General features: G+C 34.1%; 3 protein-coding genes across 4 annotated transcripts; 2 read left to right on the top strand and 1 right to left on the bottom strand.

The window, feature by feature from the left end:
• Window positions 1-3,958: 3,958 nt before the first annotated feature.
• On the top strand, window positions 3,959-6,443 carry LOC136206955 (RHOMBOID-like protein 9, chloroplastic). The gene is made up of 7 exons (XM_065998165.1): window positions 3,959-4,077; window positions 4,312-4,725; window positions 4,812-4,998; window positions 5,079-5,244; window positions 5,416-5,586; window positions 5,836-5,990; window positions 6,079-6,443. Exons 2-7 carry the CDS (start codon window positions 4,323-4,325, stop codon window positions 6,344-6,346), a joined length of 1,350 nt encoding a protein of 449 aa, XP_065854237.1. The 5' UTR covers window positions 3,959-4,077; window positions 4,312-4,322; the 3' UTR covers window positions 6,347-6,443.
• A 3,416-nt stretch (window positions 6,444-9,859) lies between these two features.
• On the top strand, window positions 9,860-11,602 carry LOC136206945 (membrane protein PM19L-like). Its single transcript, XM_065998157.1, has 4 exons — window positions 9,860-10,108; window positions 10,173-10,350; window positions 11,104-11,152; window positions 11,254-11,602. Exons 1-4 carry the CDS (start codon window positions 9,967-9,969, stop codon window positions 11,434-11,436), a joined length of 552 nt encoding a protein of 183 aa, XP_065854229.1. The 5' UTR covers window positions 9,860-9,966; the 3' UTR covers window positions 11,437-11,602.
• On the bottom strand, window positions 11,476-15,816 carry LOC136206935 (ultraviolet-B receptor UVR8). 2 transcript variants are annotated; one of them, XR_010676484.1, is made up of 13 exons: window positions 15,530-15,816; window positions 15,300-15,444; window positions 15,079-15,189; window positions 14,925-14,985; window positions 14,585-14,703; window positions 14,188-14,273; window positions 13,847-14,048; window positions 13,502-13,555; window positions 12,668-12,781; window positions 12,502-12,558; window positions 12,161-12,371; window positions 11,694-11,791; window positions 11,476-11,612 (listed from the first exon to the last, which is right to left on the bottom strand). XR_010676484.1 is itself a non-coding variant. In XM_065998149.1 (11 exons), the coding sequence occupies exons 1-11, from the start codon at window positions 15,556-15,558 to the stop codon at window positions 12,165-12,167; spliced, it is 1,185 nt and encodes a 394-aa protein (XP_065854221.1). In that variant the 5' UTR covers window positions 15,559-15,815; the 3' UTR covers window positions 12,002-12,164. The 2 variants fall into 2 exon arrangements, 1 of the variants encoding a protein (XP_065854221.1); XM_065998149.1 differs by lacking the exons at window positions 11,476-11,612; window positions 11,694-11,791 and having other exon boundaries at window positions 12,002-12,371; window positions 15,530-15,815.
• Between the last annotated feature and the right edge of the window lie 1,925 nt (window positions 15,817-17,741).

Below are 17,741 nucleotides of genomic sequence, written 5' to 3'. Positions count from 1 at the left end.
CCTTTATATATTGGGCCTTAAAAAAACTCTTTTAGGCTTCCATCTATTAATTATTATCCATTCCTCTTTTTGGTTCTAAGTCTTATGTGTGACCCATTAGGTTCTTATTGCTACTGGCCGTATACAACCATTAAATTAATTTCCCAAAATTATATTTAATCTTTGTATAACGGAATGAGTGCGTGGACTGTGAATAGCAGAACCGTAAATATTCCCCCAGAGCTATAAGAAGACATGCAGATTCTGTCGTTGACCTTTCCGTATTAGGTACAGTATAATTCGATCATTTATCAACTACATCCTTGAACTGAATCTTATGACTATGGATTGTGTCAAGTCATATATAACGAGACGTTCATTTTACTTGTATAGGTCGAGTTAACTCTGAATAGATAGATTAAGTGAAATCTTTATTTCAACCTTTAATCCATCACCTTGCAAGGATTTAGAGTCAAGTCTTCCACAAGTGATCCCTGGACATATCTCCCATTTATCAGGAGTGACAAATGCTCAATCCTATTCTGCAATTACTTTCTGTGATACCCAATGCCTGCCCGCACACACCCTAGGGCCATCCCTGTTATGGATCGTGTTTGAACAGAGTCAAAGTATCACATTCCATAATCCAGAATCACTAATTAATATTATTTTGAGTCTGATGATTACTTATACCTATTAATACCAATGTGATGAACAGGTGACACAAGATAAATCCATCCATCCTGTTATCTCAAGTCAGGTCTCCAATCCTAATGAACTCATTCACCGGATCCATGTAATTGCGCAGATATCTACATATCTGAAGCTTGTGAGATCAGCTCTCTATTCACAACAAAAGACATTGCCACATGCAATTCTCAACAGTATTATGTCAATCCCTATTCAAACATATTACTTGACTTGGGGTGGTTTTAAGTTTATTAGTTTATTATAATATTTTGTCTCACTTCATGCTTGTATGAATACTTTATAATCACTTTAAATAAACTTAAGGATTTTCTTTTATTTGACTTATTTTGTTCTTAAAAGTAATTGCCTTTATATAGTTGAAAACCATATCTTATTAAAACAAATGATATAAAAGAACAATTCATTTACAGCTGGTTTATATCCTAGAACAAGTAACTATAGGACACTAAACCCCAACACCTATATCTACCATGACATTTCAAAGCTCCTTTTGAATGTTATTATACATTTCCTCCTTGAGGAGAATGCCTTTGCCTTCTCTCCGATTCAGTTTGGGATGTCATCGATTGTGAGATCTTGGTCTCAAAGCCTTAATTCGGTCTTCCCCATATTGTAGAAGATGGTATTTTGGTCGAACTTTGGCCAATGGTCTTCTTTTGCTTGGTAGATCTGGATTTGTTAGAATGATGGGATGTCTGGGCGGTTGTAGATATCAAGCCTCGCCCGGTGAATCCAAGGGGATGATACCGTTGGCGATAATGATATGATTGGAGCCGAAAGCAACCAATCTGGGAATCAAGCTACTCGGTAGGATCGGAGCTCGGAGTTGGAAGAGTCGCCACCCACGAATGAGAAATGAACACCGGATTCCTCAGATTAGAAAGCCTATTTTTGTTCATTTTTCTTTCCAAACCTATTTCAAGTGGCTCACTTTGAGCATTAATTTTTCAGTAATCACTCCTCTTTTTTAGGCTTATAATATACCATTGAAAAGATCTCACGACATAGAATACGTTGACACATGTCAAGTTCTTCTAATCTTTATTTACCTGTTACATATTTAAGCCTCAAGTTGCCAAAAAATAACAAACCAAAGGTGGTTTATAATTTATTTTGCACCTATCTAGTTTATAAAAATATTTTTACATTGATAAAAATGATTTATTTATTTATGACGTCATCTCGTCCGATCAATCGAGTCACCTTGTCCGTCTAATTAACGCCTTTTGTTTATTTTCTTACCTATTTTCGTTCGTTTACATTGACTGATTTGGATCCTTTATCGACATATTTTCTTCATAGGTCCTCCGACTCTAATGTCTACATCAGTGTTCGATAGTGGTGATACCTTTAGTGAGTGGCACTGGACTCTCTCTCCCTAGACCAACCTCGAGATACATCTTGTTGGGAATCAGTAGATAGTGTTCTCTTCCTTGGGGAGGTGCAGACAATATGATTTATGATAGAAAAGGCAATCGAATCGTGCGTACCTGCCTACTTATTGGCCTATTTCGCCTCTTTTAACTCTGCTCTAATGACATCCATTTGTCACGCATGTTTGGCCCTAAGGACATTCATTGACTCTTGAACCGGACCTATGTTGTAGATAAGATTTTTTGTAATTCCATCCATGAACCTTCATTGTTCAAGGTTTAGGGAGCCCAAGCATACCTCTAATAGCTAGTCTAGTGTTGGAGTAATTTGTATTGGCTCTATCAGGTTGTCATTCGCGTCCACCAGGCCTCCATTCCTAGTTGGTGGAGCTAAAGAAGAAGGAATGTCAGAGATCGAGAGGATTACAAAGTTTTTTCAATTGAGTCATAGAGCAAATATATTCATTCCATGCTCATCGCATCAATTGATGTGAGGGATTTATAGCTGAGTTGGGTAGATCCATTGAGTGCCTCGGATAAGACAAAAAAGTGAGCAAAGAGGGGCTGGGAACCGACAACCCCCCCCCCCCCCCTCATATGCCTAAATTAGTAATGAGAAATGATATCGATGAGTATGTAAACTTAGGTGAGCAAATCGAATGAATAGAATACCTTTTGAGTAATGTGTACTATGCAGTTATAGAAGATCTGGGTTCTGCGCCCTATATCCAAGTAAAGGACCACATGACAATCATTTAATGGGGAGGTCTGTAACGGGTTCATCAAGGACACCTGCAATTTTGCTAATCTCAATGCGGAGTGTGGGTCAAAATGTGCATGACCTTTAAGACCCTATTTGACTGGGTCATGTGGATCTGGTGATTACATTTGAAGATACGAGGACTTCATTGATACATGTGTATTCTTAAATAGTAGTGTGATATCACCTAGTTTTCTAGCATTAAGTGCTTGATTCATTTACGATGTTAACATAAAATTGCTTTTTAGCTAGTAAGAATAAAAGTATTTTTTATTAATGTTATTAGAACCGGACAGGACATCAAACCAGATTTATAATTGGGTCATGGGTCATTTGGTCGGATCGGATGGATCAGATTGGTCGGACCAGATGCCATTATAAATAAATAAATAATATTTATATATATTAAATATATATAATTAATTTAAAATTATTTTTATAAATTATAAACAACTTTTGGTTTGTTGTTTTTTTGTCAACTTGATACTTAAATATATAACGGATAAATAGAGTTTAAAATAACTTGAAATATGTTAATGTATTCTATGGCATGAGATCTTTTTAACGGTATATTATAAACTCAAAACGGACAAGTGATGAATGAGAAATTGATGCTCAAAGTGAATCACTTAAAATGGTTAAGAAGAAAATAAAAGAAAATTAAGCATTCTCATCTCATAGAAAAGAAATAAGAATCTTAACTAGTTTATAAGCAAATAGTCTTTGCAAGCTTTTAACCAACTACGAACAAAAGCTCTAACCAATTACCAGAACAAAAGCTCTCTCCTGCTTAGAGTAACCATCGTGTTAGAGACGCACCCACACATGTTGGCAACGCGAATGCCGGATCAAAATGAGGCATCTTAAACCGCAAATACAATCCGTTTCTGTTAAATTTGAAAAATCATTGTGACTCTGTATTATATGCTAAAAGTTAAAAACAAATTTGACAAACTATCTGTATTGAGTGACAAAAGAAACTGTGGGAGTTAAATTAGAAAGGGCCACATGCAAATCCCAAGTGGGTCAAATGTTGGACAAGTGGCAAAATGTGAATGGAGCAACAAAGATAACCCAACCCTGCAAAATTTAGATACATTGGTTCTTGATGGAGATATAAGATATGAGTGGCCCTTCCTTGGATTTTGGATCATATAATACTTATTTCGTACCTTGTGTTTGATCTCATAATTTCTGAATTGTCTGTCACACAACACAACCCTAATTTATCTGCTACCTTTTTCCTTTTAATTGGTATGTATATGTTCTGTACTTTCTCCTCTTTCTCCCCTTTTTTGCTCTTTTAGATTTCTGGGTTTTTCTCTATGTTCTCATCCTGTGTGAAACTCTAATTTCATTCATATATATGTTACAAATTTTGACCCTATAACTTAGATATATAAACATATCTGTAATCATGAAATTAATAAGAACACAAAATGATTGATTGGAATGATTCTCATAATAACCTTTAGTTTATATTATCAGGTCTAATTTGGATGGCTGTAGTTCCAGTATGCTATAAATTGCCCTACAAAGATCATGTCTTTCCTCTCAATTCTGTAAGACACCAGACGACAGCAGATGGAATTTATGCCCCTAAAAGATCTGCAATTTTGAATCAAGGAACTTTCCATTTCCAGAATCTGATTCTGACCCAAACATCTTCTCTGCATAGACTCTGGAGCATAAAAGGGGAAAATTTAGGCATGGAAGTACAGACAAGTAAGCAATTGAGGTTGCTAGATTCTTATTTTGGACAACTCCATGGCAATGGAAATAAGCCCTCTTCAGAATCTTCTGATGAGGCGGCTGCCTCGGTGATTCCTGATAAGAGTAAAGAAATTAGTACAATGGAGGAATTGAAATCTCTCAATTCTTATCTTGGAAAACTCAATAAAGGTTAGAAATTCAATTAATCATGTCTTATATCATTAATCATCTCACTTGTAAATTAAGCTTGATGTAGATTTTTCCTGTGTCTTCAGGTACAAAATCAGAAAATTACGAGTTGTATAATTTAGAAGACCAAAGTGAAGAACAGAATTCAGTTTCAATGTATGATGATTCTACAGTGAAAAGTTTCATCAAGATGGGAAAAGAGAATGTAAATGGTAGTTCAAGTAGTTCACAGACCTTGGATCAAAACGAAGAAACTTCTGATCTCTACTTAATGTGAGCTCTAATCTTATTTTTGGTCATGAATTCTGAAATGAAGTTATGTTTAACTCTGAGTGTCCCAATTTTGGTTGCAGAGGTGTTTTGGTGTCTATAAACATTGCTGTATTCCTGTTTGAAATAGCCAGTCCAGTAAGAAATTCCGAGTTGGGGCTGTTTTCGGTGCCATTACTATACGGAGCAAAGATAAACGATTTGATCCTTGTTGGAGAATGGTGGAGGCTAGTGACACCCATGTTTCTGGTACAAGATTGAAAATTGGGTTCGTGTTACTGTTCTTTTCATCTAATTTCTTCATCATTTGAACATAAGAAGCATAGTTTTTAAACTCATTTTTGCATTCAATTCCAAATATGCATTACTCAAACTTGTTATCTATTTAATTAGCATGAATACCTGCAAAATATTGTGCAGCACTCAGGAGTATTTCATGTTGGTCTAGGATGTTGGTCACTTATGACATTTGGGACTCAAGTTTGCCGAAGTTATGGTTCATTCACATTTTTCTTGATTTACATACTTGGAGGACTTTCTGGCAACTTGACCAGCTTCCTTCATACACCTCAACCAACCGTTGGTGGCACAGTAAGCAAACCACTCATTCTAACACACAAAAGAATAAAAGTGTGTCCATATACCACTAGAAAAAAGCTGACTTGGGACAGAATTCTGTCACAAATTCTGACGGAATTCATGGATTACTGACAGAGTTTCTGTCCAAATTAGCTTTTTTCTAGTATTCTTTTTTATAAATTCATTTTTGAAGTTTCTATGAACAGAAAGGTACTTGGTCATATTGGTTATTTTAAAGCAAATGGTTACTTACTAATGTAGGGACCGATATTCGCGATAATCGGAGCTTGGTTAGTCTACCAAATGCAAAACAAAGATGTAATAGGTAAGGAAGTTGTAGACAGCATGTACCAGAAGGCAATCATCATAACTGGTCTGAGTTTCATTTTAAGCCACTTTGGTCCAATTGATGACTGGTAAGAATATTTTCTTAATCAGTGAATTGAAGTTTAATTTTGTTTGGGAATGTATGAGGGTTGATTTTGATTTGGATATTGGTTGTAGGACACATTTAGGAGCAGTTATAACAGGAATTGTGTATGGATTGTTGACATGTTCATCACTGCAATTGGATAATGCATCATCATCATCTTCAAGTAGTAGAGCTCAAGAAGAAGGGATTGCATTAGTTAGGCAATACTCAAATCCTTGCAGATCGCTTGCTGTATTTGCAGTATGCGTTCTGTTTTTGAGCTCTTTACTTGTGTTTATGGAACCTCCTCTCAACACTCCACAGCCTGATGAACTAGATTTCCTTGCACTACTTTCTTAGATTTCTGCTATATGTACCATTCAATGTGAATTTTCTCATTTTATACATTTCAACATATGAAATATTACTGCATAGTGCAAGGGGTATTTTTGTAATTTCCAATCCATCTGAATACATTGGTGCCTTTATATTAACCTATAATATAATGAAGTTAGGACATGATCAATGATCAAACTCCCATAATGAAATTAGATATTTTGAGTATGCCGTAGATATTGAATAAGAGAGAGTAAAAGTGTCACCTTAAGCAATAAATGTCCTTCATATTTGAAGACAATCATCACTATTTGATGGACTCTAAATATCTAGTAGCTTGTGAATCAGTCATCGGGTGTTTGGATGACTTAATTTATATGGAAGTGCGCTCAATACACTACTTAGGTTTTATACCATATCATATGAAACTAATTGAAGTGTCGACGCGATAGGTAGAGTTTGCTTGATTCTGTGCATTAAGTTTACGTGACACACGATAATAGACTAGATTATTGATGATTGTTATCTATAAAAGAAAGAGATAAATATAAGTCAATTTGACTTCTAGGATCAATTTGCTTCAAAAGTAAATTTTATTGTCAATTTAATTCTTCAAACTTGGTGTTTTTTAATAAATTTGAAAAAATAAAAAGTGAAGTCAAAATCAATTTTGACACCAATTAGCCCGTTATTCACATAACTTCACAGAATAACAATACATGATCCGGCCAATAAATAAAATTAAAATTAATTACTAGGATAATGGTCAAATTTAACTTTAACGTTTTTTTGAAGTATGCAGTTAATTTTAACATACAAAATGGTTCAATTTAATACTAACGTTTTCAAGTAAGATTAAATTTAGTCATGCAGTACCAAAAAGTTAAAAATATTGATTTGACTATTATTTTACTGTTACATCAAACATTTTAAACATCAATTGCGTTTAAGATATTTAATGTATCACTAATATAGTTTTAAAAAAAGCTTGTTAAAATCTTCAAAAAAAAAAAAAAAAAAAAAAGCTTGTTAAAATTCTATCACATACAAATTAATCACAATTTTTTTTATTATTAGAGTATAATAAATTTACTTTATATATGTAAGGGCACTTTTTTAATTACTTGTAAATAATATATGATCATTGTATCCAACTCTCATAAATAGTATAAATATGTGTAAATATTTATTAATATATAAGAGAGTATATTTTAATTTTGTTCCCTCTTCCATATTTATCAATGTGTCTAAAATATTTATTGTCTTACTAATATAGTTATAAATAGCCAATAAAAAATGTATGAAAAAAATACTATAATTTATTAACAAACTTGTTTGAAAGGTTTAGGCTCTGTTTGGGAATTAGTTGTTAGCTGATTACATTAGCTGTTAGCTGATTACATTAGCTGATTTGACTAGCTGTTTGTGTAGACCTGTTTGGTAAAAATTAGCTGATTGATAATAGCGGTTTGTGCAAAAAGATGAATAAGGGCATTAATTTTGGCGCAGGAGAAGAGGGAGTCTATCTATTAGGGTTAAAGAAGTCCATTAATTTTAATATTCCAAAATGCTAATTGAAAAAGCTCTTAAAGAGCTTTTTCTAAATTAGCGTTTTCATCCCAAAACTCTCTCCCAAACCTCTCTCCACCAAACACTTCAATCAGAGGTTTTAGTGGTCAAACCTCTAAAATTGGTCAAAACCGTTATTTTTATCCCAAAACGCTCTTTACCAAACAGGGCCTTAATGTGACAATTAAATAACAATCAAAATATTTTTTTCAAATTTAGAGTAATATATAACTAAAATTAATATTGCTTAAAAACAAGGTAAATTTCAAATAAAACCAATGTGGTTTCACTAATTTTTAGATAAAGAACTGTGGTTTACTTTTTGTCAAAACGAGGATTGAGGTTTCACACTTTTAAGAAAACAATGACCTTTTGGATTAATGCTATTAAAACCATCTTTAACGACCTTAAAATGAAAATTTTCAAGAATTAAAGTTGTTCAATGTCATATTTTCTATGGAACTACATTTTCGATTTTCGAAAATCATCTTTTTTGGAACTTTCTCTCTCTAAAAATTAACTTCCTCTCTCTTTACCAAACATCATCTAAATAATTTCAAAATAAAAAAGTTGAAGAATTAAAGTTGCTTAGAATATTAGTAGTTCTTAAAATATGTCATTTTTGAAATCGTCAAGGGTGATTTTAATAATATCAATCGAAAAAGTCCTTATTTTACTAAAGTTGAAAACTTCAATCCTCGTTTTGACAAAAAGTAAACCACAGTCATTTATCTGAAAATTAGTGAAATTACAGGGGTTTTATTTGAAATTTACCCTAAAAACAATTAAAATTAAATTTACGGTAATATATAACTAAAATTAAATTAATACTATCTTATTAAAATTAAAGGCTTAAAACACTATTTGACCTCTGATCTATCTAAAATTTTATCATTTGGCCCCTGACCTATTATTTGGTCATATTTGGCCCCTGATCTATTCTAAATTGGTGAATTTTCACCCAATTTGGATTCAAACTTAACCGAATCACTATCTCATTGATATGTAACAATATTTTTACACTTGAACTTAATGGATTTTAGTTTATGATTTGTTTTTTCTTTTTTTTTAATCTAATTAATTATTTCCACATAATGTGGAAAAAAAACTTTAAGAAATATCACGTTTCAGTGTCAAAATATCGTTACTTATCAATGAGTTCATACAAATTGGGTGAAATTTAACCAAATTGGATAGGTCAAGTGCCAAATGTGACCAAATAATAAGTCAGAGGTCAAATGACACAATTTTGGATAGATCAGAGGTCAAATGACACAATTTTGGATAGGTCAGAGGCCAAATAATGCTTTAAGCCAATTTACATCACTTCATACCTTAAAAGTAAGGTCATGTTTGGTAAATAGTTTTTTTTTGAGTAAAATTAGAGGTTTATTGAGAAACTTTAGAGGTTTTGACTAGTAATAGTAGTGTTTGGTGAAGAGAGGTTTAAAAGAACTTATTGGCTCCAAAAAGCTCATTTTAGTAGTTTTTTCAATTAGCTTATTGTCTCATCTCTTTTTATGGACATTTTTACCCCTAATTAATACTCTATAATTCCAAATAAATGTTTTATCATGTTCTTATTTATCATTTTACACAAACAGTTATTAGCAATTAGCTAAGTTTTAGCAAACAAGTTCATACAATCAGCTAGCGAAAAATATAATCATCTATCGGCTAACAGCTAATTCCCAAACAGGATCTAAATCTACACGGAATTCAAACTAAATTTACACAGAGTTAAAAAAACGTTAGTATCAAAATTCATATTTATACCTTAATTAGTTAATGTGTTGGCGTTTTACAAACTTTAGAATTAATCATCTTAAAGGAAAAAAACTTATGAATTAATTAATAAAATAAAGAAAAAAGAAAAGAACATGAAAAGTTTGCCGATTAGCTTAACTGGGACTCACTCAGTCCTGACCTCCACGTCAAAGGTGTTTCTCTCTTTAAGAAAAAGACACCTTTTCCTCAAAATTCCTTTGCTTTTGTTTAAAATAGAAAAATATGGTATGATATAACCGCTTCCTTCCTTCCTTCATAGCTACTAATCCATAAATAAAAACTCTAAAATGGCAGGAGGAGGAGAAGGAAGGGTTCAGAGAGACTTAATAGGACCTCTTTTAGCTGTAAACTTTGTTTTTAATCTTATAGTACTTGGCCTAGCTGCTTGGTCTCTTGACAAATACATCAATGGCGAACAAAATCACCCTCGTAAGTCCTACTTTCTCTATACTATATTTATGGGATTTTGATTTTGATATTGTTTAATGTGTAGATTTGGGAGGGAATCCGTCAACAAGCTTCATGCTGGTTTTTGCTCTGACAGCTGGTGTAATAGGTGCAAGCTCAGTAATAGTAGGGGTTTTGCACTATCGCACCTGGACAGATCATACTTTGGCCTCTGCTACTTCTACTGCTATTCTTTCCTTCGCCATTACTGCTCTTGCTTTTGGGTATGTATTCCTCTTCACTCTTCTATCAACTTTTTTCTTTTCTATTTTTACTTTTCGAGATAAAGTGTAAATCACCTAACTTTAAATCTAATACTTAGAGGTGCAATTTCAAAATTAACCACAGATATAATCTAATCTCCTCTAACCTATTATGCCATAAAGTTGAAATTGCACCACCGTCTGCCGAAATCGCTTACCTCCATTATTTTTTTATTGAGATAATGTATTTTTTTCCCATAACTTATACACTTTGTTTTTGTCAAATAGTCCAAAATGAGATCGGAAATTGGCATGTCAAAGAAAATAAAAAAGCCACAAATTATATACTAACATATGTTAGTTTTTGGACTAACTTGATATTGATAAAGAAAATACCAATTTATAACTAAAGTTTGGGGGGCGAAATAAGCAAGTGTTGAGTATTGTCCAACAAATTGTTTATCAATGATGGAAGAATACCAGCTTTCTACTATGAATTGAATTATAATCAAATTTCTTTGGGTCGTTTACCAATCGGAATCCAATTTATTCTTTTATCATTTAGCTAGAGTAATGAAGTTCGATTTTGAAATGACAAGGATTTATTCAACTGTAGCAAAACAACATATAAACATAATCTGAAAAGGAATTTGATTATGAAGATACCAATGGATAGATTTCAATGGGACTCATCATTTCTTACAGTTTAATTTATATACTAAGTATTGTTTCATTTTATGCATCTAACTGGATTGATCTCTTTTCTTGTTATAGGCTTGTGTGCAAGCAAATCATATTAGGAGGGCGTAGAGGAAAACGCTTGGTAACAACTTTACATTAATGTGTCTTTCCCCAAACATATTCATTTTTTCTTTTTAGTGAAAATGCAAATTAACATATGATATAATAACTGATGATTTGCAGAAAACACTGGAAGCACTGATCACAATTTCACTTCTAAGTCAGTTTCTGTATGTGGTACTCCTCCACGCAGGGATTCTCAATCACCGTTATGGACCAGGTTTTCGCGGCCAAGACAGGAGCCAAGATCGCAGCGTTGCTATGAGCGATCAGCCCCAAAAAACTAGTACTCCTCAAGTCATCTGATTCCCAAACCAACTTGAACATTTTTCCTTTTGTAGATATGCTTGTGTTTCATCTTTACTTCATTTTTTACTTGCAATACCAAAACCTTTGAGACCCTAAACCTTGTCTTGTAAGTGAACTTGACCAACTTTGAAATCAACTGGTTTGAGTTTGAGTAATTAATTTGCTGGAAATGACTGCAATATATCATCGAGGTAACTATTTCACTAATGAGAAGAACCAAGAATCACAGCAAAAGTGTCAATATAGAGACTTACTTCTAGCGGTGACAGATCCAGGGGTCAGGAGGGCTAAACACCCACTGGTCACCGGAAAAATGTCAGGAAACTTCTATATATTGAACTCTTAATTTTTCCTATAAAAGCATTCAAAACATGTCAATTGAATACTCATATTCACTAGAGAACACCTCAAGTATTCCTTATCAGTAAATCTTAAGATCTGATTCTGAGTGTTGGAGAGTGATTTAGATTTTACAGCAGATGAGAGAAAAAGGAAACATATATTGTCATGGGAACCTCAGATTGTTTGTGGGGGAGGAATCATAAAATTAGGATATAATGAGATGACAGAAAAAGAAAGCATATTCCATCTTTCACTTATTTAGAATTAGATTAAATATTCTTGTATTAATTATTTTTCTGAGGCTGACAAAAAGTAATATGTAATTTGACCTTGTTTGGAACAAGATTGATACATAATAAGACAACATTTTATTTCTTACCAAACTATTTAGTATCAGTTTGCCATTCTACAATTGCTAGAGTATGTCGGCCGCCGCAAGCAACAAGTTTAGCAATCCAAGAACATCCCTCGGCTTCAGCTTCACTTTCACTAACATCATTAGGAGTAGGGATCTCAATTGGCACTTCCATTGGTTGTCCTGTTGTCACTTTCCTCCCATTTCCAAGTCTTCCGTGGTCACCTCTGCCAAACTGCCCCCAAAAACAAGTCGCGATTTTTCAACATTTCAAGTTAATTTTTAGCAACAAAAACCACTTGCAGAAACTTTCAATAAGCCATAACATTGCACACAATGACCATAAAAATAAAAATTCTACTTACAGAAAATATCCGTCCGCCTCGCGTCATTGCAACTGAATGCGTCCCACCGCAAGATATCTACGACATCAACAGATTATATTAATCAGAGAATGTGAAATGAAGTACTGAGGCTACAAGGATCCATATAGTTTTCCACCAAATGACATTTCATATAGATGAATGGTACCTGAACAATGTCCTCCCCTGCCAAGAGATTAACCCTTTGAGGTACCATTTTACTGCTCTTGTCATTATCTCCAAATCCAAGTCTTCCATGTTCCCCTCTACCCCACCCGTACACCTACAATAAAGTCAGAATTCATGCTCATTGTTGCAAATACTCATGAACCAAGTAGGCTGTTCTTAGACAGTTTCAATTTCACAATGTATAGAAACCAGAGATTGACTGCGTGCATAGCATATGTGACCGCACATGTAATAAAGAGGGAAGCAATACAAATAATCCAGTATCAAGAATCAAGGCTATCAGATTTTAGGACAATGCAAAATGTTAAATGGAGGCATTTTCCTGGTCAAGAGAAGAAGGTGGGGGAGGGCCTGAAAACGAGAAACAAATCCACCAATTCAAGTTCAGTGAATTACCATTGTTAAAAGCCATCCGCCAGAACAACTATTAAACATAGTAGATGAGGAAAAACACCATTCAGTTTCTAATGCTATTAATGGTCCACGATAATAATCAATGGAGGGCCTGTGAGGGTCACTTGGTGGCATTTACAGCCGGTCCCAAGCCCGGACAAAGGAGGAGGGTTGCGGTAGGTTTGTGGTGGCCAGCGTAAAACTTAGCCACATCTTATGACATGAACCAAGATATATGGTTCATGTTAGCCGACCCCGAATCATTTCGGGACTAAGGCTTCGTTGTTGTTGTGATAATAATCAATGGAGGCTTCATAATTTAGATCAAACATGTACATTTATACAGTCTACACTATGTAAGAAACACAAACAATTACACCTAAATGCAAAAACCCATGGACATAGTAGAGAGCATGGATACCTCTCCATCGTCAGTTAATGCAGTAGAATGCCATCCACCAGCAGCAATATCAACCTGTTACACATAGAAACATATCCTGTCAGGGAAGAAGAGCAAACATGTAATCTAAAAAAAAATCATGCCTAACAACCACCATGTGGTTACTGATATGTACATATTGGAACCAAAAATCAAGTCTCACAGAACAAGTAAGTAAGAAGAAGATGAAAAAGGCAACCAAATTAGGAAAAAGGACCTTCAGAAGCCACCTAAATAAACTAACTATGCACTATCTAGCTATAAATACTAGTCAAGTGAAGATAAAAAGAGCTCAGACAGAAGCATAGCAGGCAGAGCAATACAAACCAAAGTGAGACCAGAAAGTCCTTGGACAGGAATAGGTTGTGATCTGGGCTGGGTATCCCCTGTTCCAAGCTGTCCGTATTCATTATTACCCCACGCCCACAAAGTTCCATCCTCTTGAAGAGCCAAATTATGAAATGCACCCACTGCAATGAGTCTAACCTTTTCCAGGCCTTGCACCCGCACTGGAACAGATATCTGTTTTCTGCAAATAAAGAAAAAATGAAAACACAAGAATGCAGAAATGCACCAACGAGCGAAGTATACTCCAAATGACGACCAAATGGTACAGGAGAACAAATGGAAATATGTGAGAGATTGCAGGATTAATCAAGAAAATATACATGTCTCCAGGAGGCCACGGTTGGCCCCATGTCCATACTTGTCCTTCATGTGTAAGCACCACGGAATGAGTACCCCCAGCAGCAACCTAATCCATTAGCAATCATAAGAAACTTTAAAAGCAATTCAGAGCAAAACAATGCCATTGAACATAAAAAAAAAAAAAAAAAAAAAAAAAAAATACAATCTGCAAAATATGCAACATCAGCGTGAGCGCTAACTTCTCTAAGAATCCATGACTGGTACCACTACAAGACTGATATTGAATAAAAGAAGGACATTTCTGTGAGGCTCAAAATGAAAAAGTATTTTTCTGGCTAAATCTCCACATCCCTTTCATTTGAGTCATTAATGAACAAGAAACCAAAAAGATTTCCTTCAAGTAGAAAAGTAACTCACCTGACTAACAGTGAGCTTTGGTGCACAGCGCTGGGGAATGACTATATCTCGTCTCAATGGCTTGCCGGTGTCATCCTTCCGCTCAGGTTCTTCACCACACTGCCCATACTCATTTCCACCTACATCATAACATACATCACATCTTCAGATTTATCAATTTACCATAAACATTGCACAAACAAATAAACCAAGGCAACCGTTAGCTGCAAGAAGACACATGCATATAACTAATGAAGTCAATATATCTTCTGAACTCATCATTTCAGTTAATCATCACCCAGATCAAGTGACTTGCTCATATTTCAAGAAAAACATGAGAATGACAAATATATACACATACCCCAAGCGTATGCGCGGCCTTGATCATCAACAGCTAAGCAATGCCATCCACCAATAGCAGCCTACAAATCAACCCCTAAACCAGAGTTATATGAAGTCCATCAATTAGCTAAGGCAAACTCAAATATGGTTTAAGAGCCCAGAACAAAAAATACCTGAACAATGTTAGCATTGTTAAGCGCCTTAACTTGGCTAGGAACATTCTCAGTCTTAGTCTCGGGTGGATGCCCCAGTGTCCCTCTCTGGTTCCACCCCCATGTAAACAACTAAAAACCAATGCAGATCAAGGACAGCTAGTATCAAATTTCAGCGAGCAAGCATCAATTGAGTATAATCAAAGAAGGGCATGATTAGTTAGTGAAAGAGGAGAAATAACCTTGCCGTCATCACAAATAGCAAGAGAGTTGCGACTGCCACCGACAACAGAACGGACTTTGTAAGGCTTGAGAGCTTTAACAACGCAAGCCCATTCTTTCTCCTCGTTAGTACCAATTCCTAACTGCCCATCTTCGCCAGAGCCCCTGAGATTGCAATAAAAGAGAAAAGAGAAAACTAAGCTGGAGCAAACAAGTTTAATCATAAAGAAAGAAGCTGTGAGATACTTACCAGGCGATTATAGAGGTGTGAGTAGCCATGGAAGAGATGGGAATTGAAGTGGAGAGCAAAGAAAGCAGAAATGGGGGAGTATAGAAGTGGTTTTTAGTATTGGGAATAGGAAAGGAGAGAAAAAGTGAAAAAGGAGGGTTTTAGTGTTTGTTTATATGATAAAGGAGGGTTTATTGCACACTAGAATCGGGTTCCTGTATTTTGATGAATAAGAAAAGCGGGAGAAAATTGAAAGAAAGCCCATCATCTCCAACTTTTACCATCTTCTTCTATTACGACAATTTTTCAAAGTTTCAAACTTTAGCTGGATATAGTTTCTTCATTTAGATAGGAATTTACATAGATGTCTTTCTATTTTTATTTTTTATTTTTATTTTGTTAGGATTTGTTTCAAAAAGAAAACTAAGTGTTTCATTTATAAAAAAATATTACAAAACACTACATATATTAGAGAAATTTGAATATGCATCTTTTGTGTGATAGAACAATAGTAGACAGCTTGATACTATTTTTGACACAAATATGAGAAACACACTTCACCTAAAATCGACTTCAGATTTTTTTTTACAGGTCAATGAACTAAATCTGTTTGATAACTGATAAAACTTTTTTGTTTTGTTTTTCTATGAATCAAAAACATAATAACATTATTAAAGGGACATAAACAACAACCATCCATTAAGAAAGAAGAATAAAAAACTATAAAAAAAAAAAAGGGCGGCCCGGTCGCATTACGCGTCCCCGCTGAGCGAGGGTCCGGGGAGGGGTATGATTAATTAAGAAAATTATTCCATAAAGAAAAAACAAAGAAATAGTTATCATCTAAAAAAAGAGAGTTTTTTAACGGTTAGATTTATTATAAGTTGTAGGGGTAAATTACATACGTGGTGTACAACATTTACCCATTTTCACACTTTGGTGTACAACCTTCAATTTTGCACACTAAAATGTACAACCTTCTAGTGACCTCCCACTAAAGTGTATAGCAGGTAAAAATGATCGGTCAACCCTGTTAACCAATTGGTCAACGTGACACCTCATCAATTTTCACTCCTTAAAAATTAAAAGTGATCCCCACATATTATTAATGTCACGTCCGGATCTAAATTTCTAGAATTTATACCTTGATAGTACTATATATTATAATTATTAGGTGTATGATTTTTATTTGATGCTGTAGGAAAAGTTTGGAGTTAATTTGATGGATTTATGTGTAAATTAAAAGTTAGGATAATTTTTAAAATATTATATAAAGATGGAGAATCAAACGGAATATTCGCCAAGTTTGAGATATATATCTCAGATCAAATGATTTAGGCGGTGATCACATCTTTTCTTTTTCTTTTCTTTTCGTTTTCTATTCTTTTTAAAATTCATCAATTTTCTCTGAACCGTTTCTACACCGTTTCTTTGATTTACGGAGATTGGACCGTCCGAATCACTTGAAATTGGAACTATAGCATCCGTATATATAGATTTAAGTTCTAACCGAAGAGTTTTTGAGTTTTGGCAGTGTTTGGAGGGAAACGTCTTAGACAGAATTTAGAGAATAATCGATCGGGTCAATTAGTAGCCAAGGTAAGTAACTATCAACTATATTTTGAGTTTTATGTATATAGATATTTATAATTAAAGAATTTTCAGAAATTGATATTTCAGGGTTTATATGGATATTTTGTAAAATTGGGGTTTTTCACGATTTTACGTTTTATTGTGAAATTATGGTTCAAATGAAGCTATTGATTATGCTTCTATGTGAATTTTAGATTTTACTTGATTATGTTGATTTAAGGCTTAATTTGGTTGATTTACATATATAAATATATGTTTTTGGTTTCAATGTATATATATAGTGAATAAAATGAATTTGATGATTTCTTACGAATTGTTTTTGGATTGAGAAATCTGTTGCGGTTATTGTTATTATTATTTTGGATTGAAGTCCAAATATGATTTTTATGATACAAAATGGCTAATTGAAGCCAAATGATTTATGATTATGAAATAGTTTGGAATTTGAGTGTGAAATGAAATTTGGTACGTTATGATTTTATGATTTTATATCCATCGAGAGTTATCCGGATCGGTGGTTTTATATTTGAAGACCATGTTCAGTGAGGGACATGACATGTGTACACAGTCTGAAGATCTATTGGGTATGACAGCGAAGTGTTGGGTAAGACCATATGGGATAGGCAATGTTAAGAGACGT

Source organism: Euphorbia lathyris, chromosome 1 (genome assembly GCF_963576675.1).
Source record: "Euphorbia lathyris chromosome 1, ddEupLath1.1, whole genome shotgun sequence".
Classification (NCBI taxonomy): domain Eukaryota; kingdom Viridiplantae; phylum Streptophyta; class Magnoliopsida; order Malpighiales; family Euphorbiaceae; genus Euphorbia; species Euphorbia lathyris.
Note: the sequence above shows the minus strand (reverse complement) of the source record. Positions and strands in the feature narration are given on the sequence as shown.

Coding starts and splice junctions, on each gene's coding strand:
- LOC136206955 (XM_065998165.1), top strand. CDS start 4,323: ATGGCTGTAGTTCCAGTATGCTATAAATTGCCCTACAAAGATCATGTC. Junction 5,245..5,415: donor TAGTGACACCCATGTTTCTG/GTACAAGATTGA, acceptor AATATTGTGCAG/CACTCAGGAGTATTTCATGT. Junction 5,991..6,078: donor TTTGGTCCAATTGATGACTG/GTAAGAATATTT, acceptor TATTGGTTGTAG/GACACATTTAGGAGCAGTTA.
- LOC136206945 (XM_065998157.1), top strand. CDS start 9,967: ATGGCAGGAGGAGGAGAAGGAAGGGTTCAGAGAGACTTAATAGGACCT. Junction 10,351..11,103: donor ATTACTGCTCTTGCTTTTGG/GTATGTATTCCT, acceptor TTCTTGTTATAG/GCTTGTGTGCAAGCAAATCA. Junction 11,153..11,253: donor GGCGTAGAGGAAAACGCTTG/GTAACAACTTTA, acceptor GATGATTTGCAG/AAAACACTGGAAGCACTGAT.
- LOC136206935 (XM_065998149.1), bottom strand. CDS start 15,558: ATGGCTACTCACACCTCTATAATCGCCTG. Junction 13,556..13,846: donor GACTTTCTGGTCTCACTTTG/GTTTGTATTGCT, acceptor TATGTGTAACAG/GTTGATATTGCTGCTGGTGG. Junction 12,372..12,501: donor GAGGCGGACGGATATTTTCT/GTAAGTAGAATT, acceptor TTTTGGGGGCAG/TTTGGCAGAGGTGACCACGG.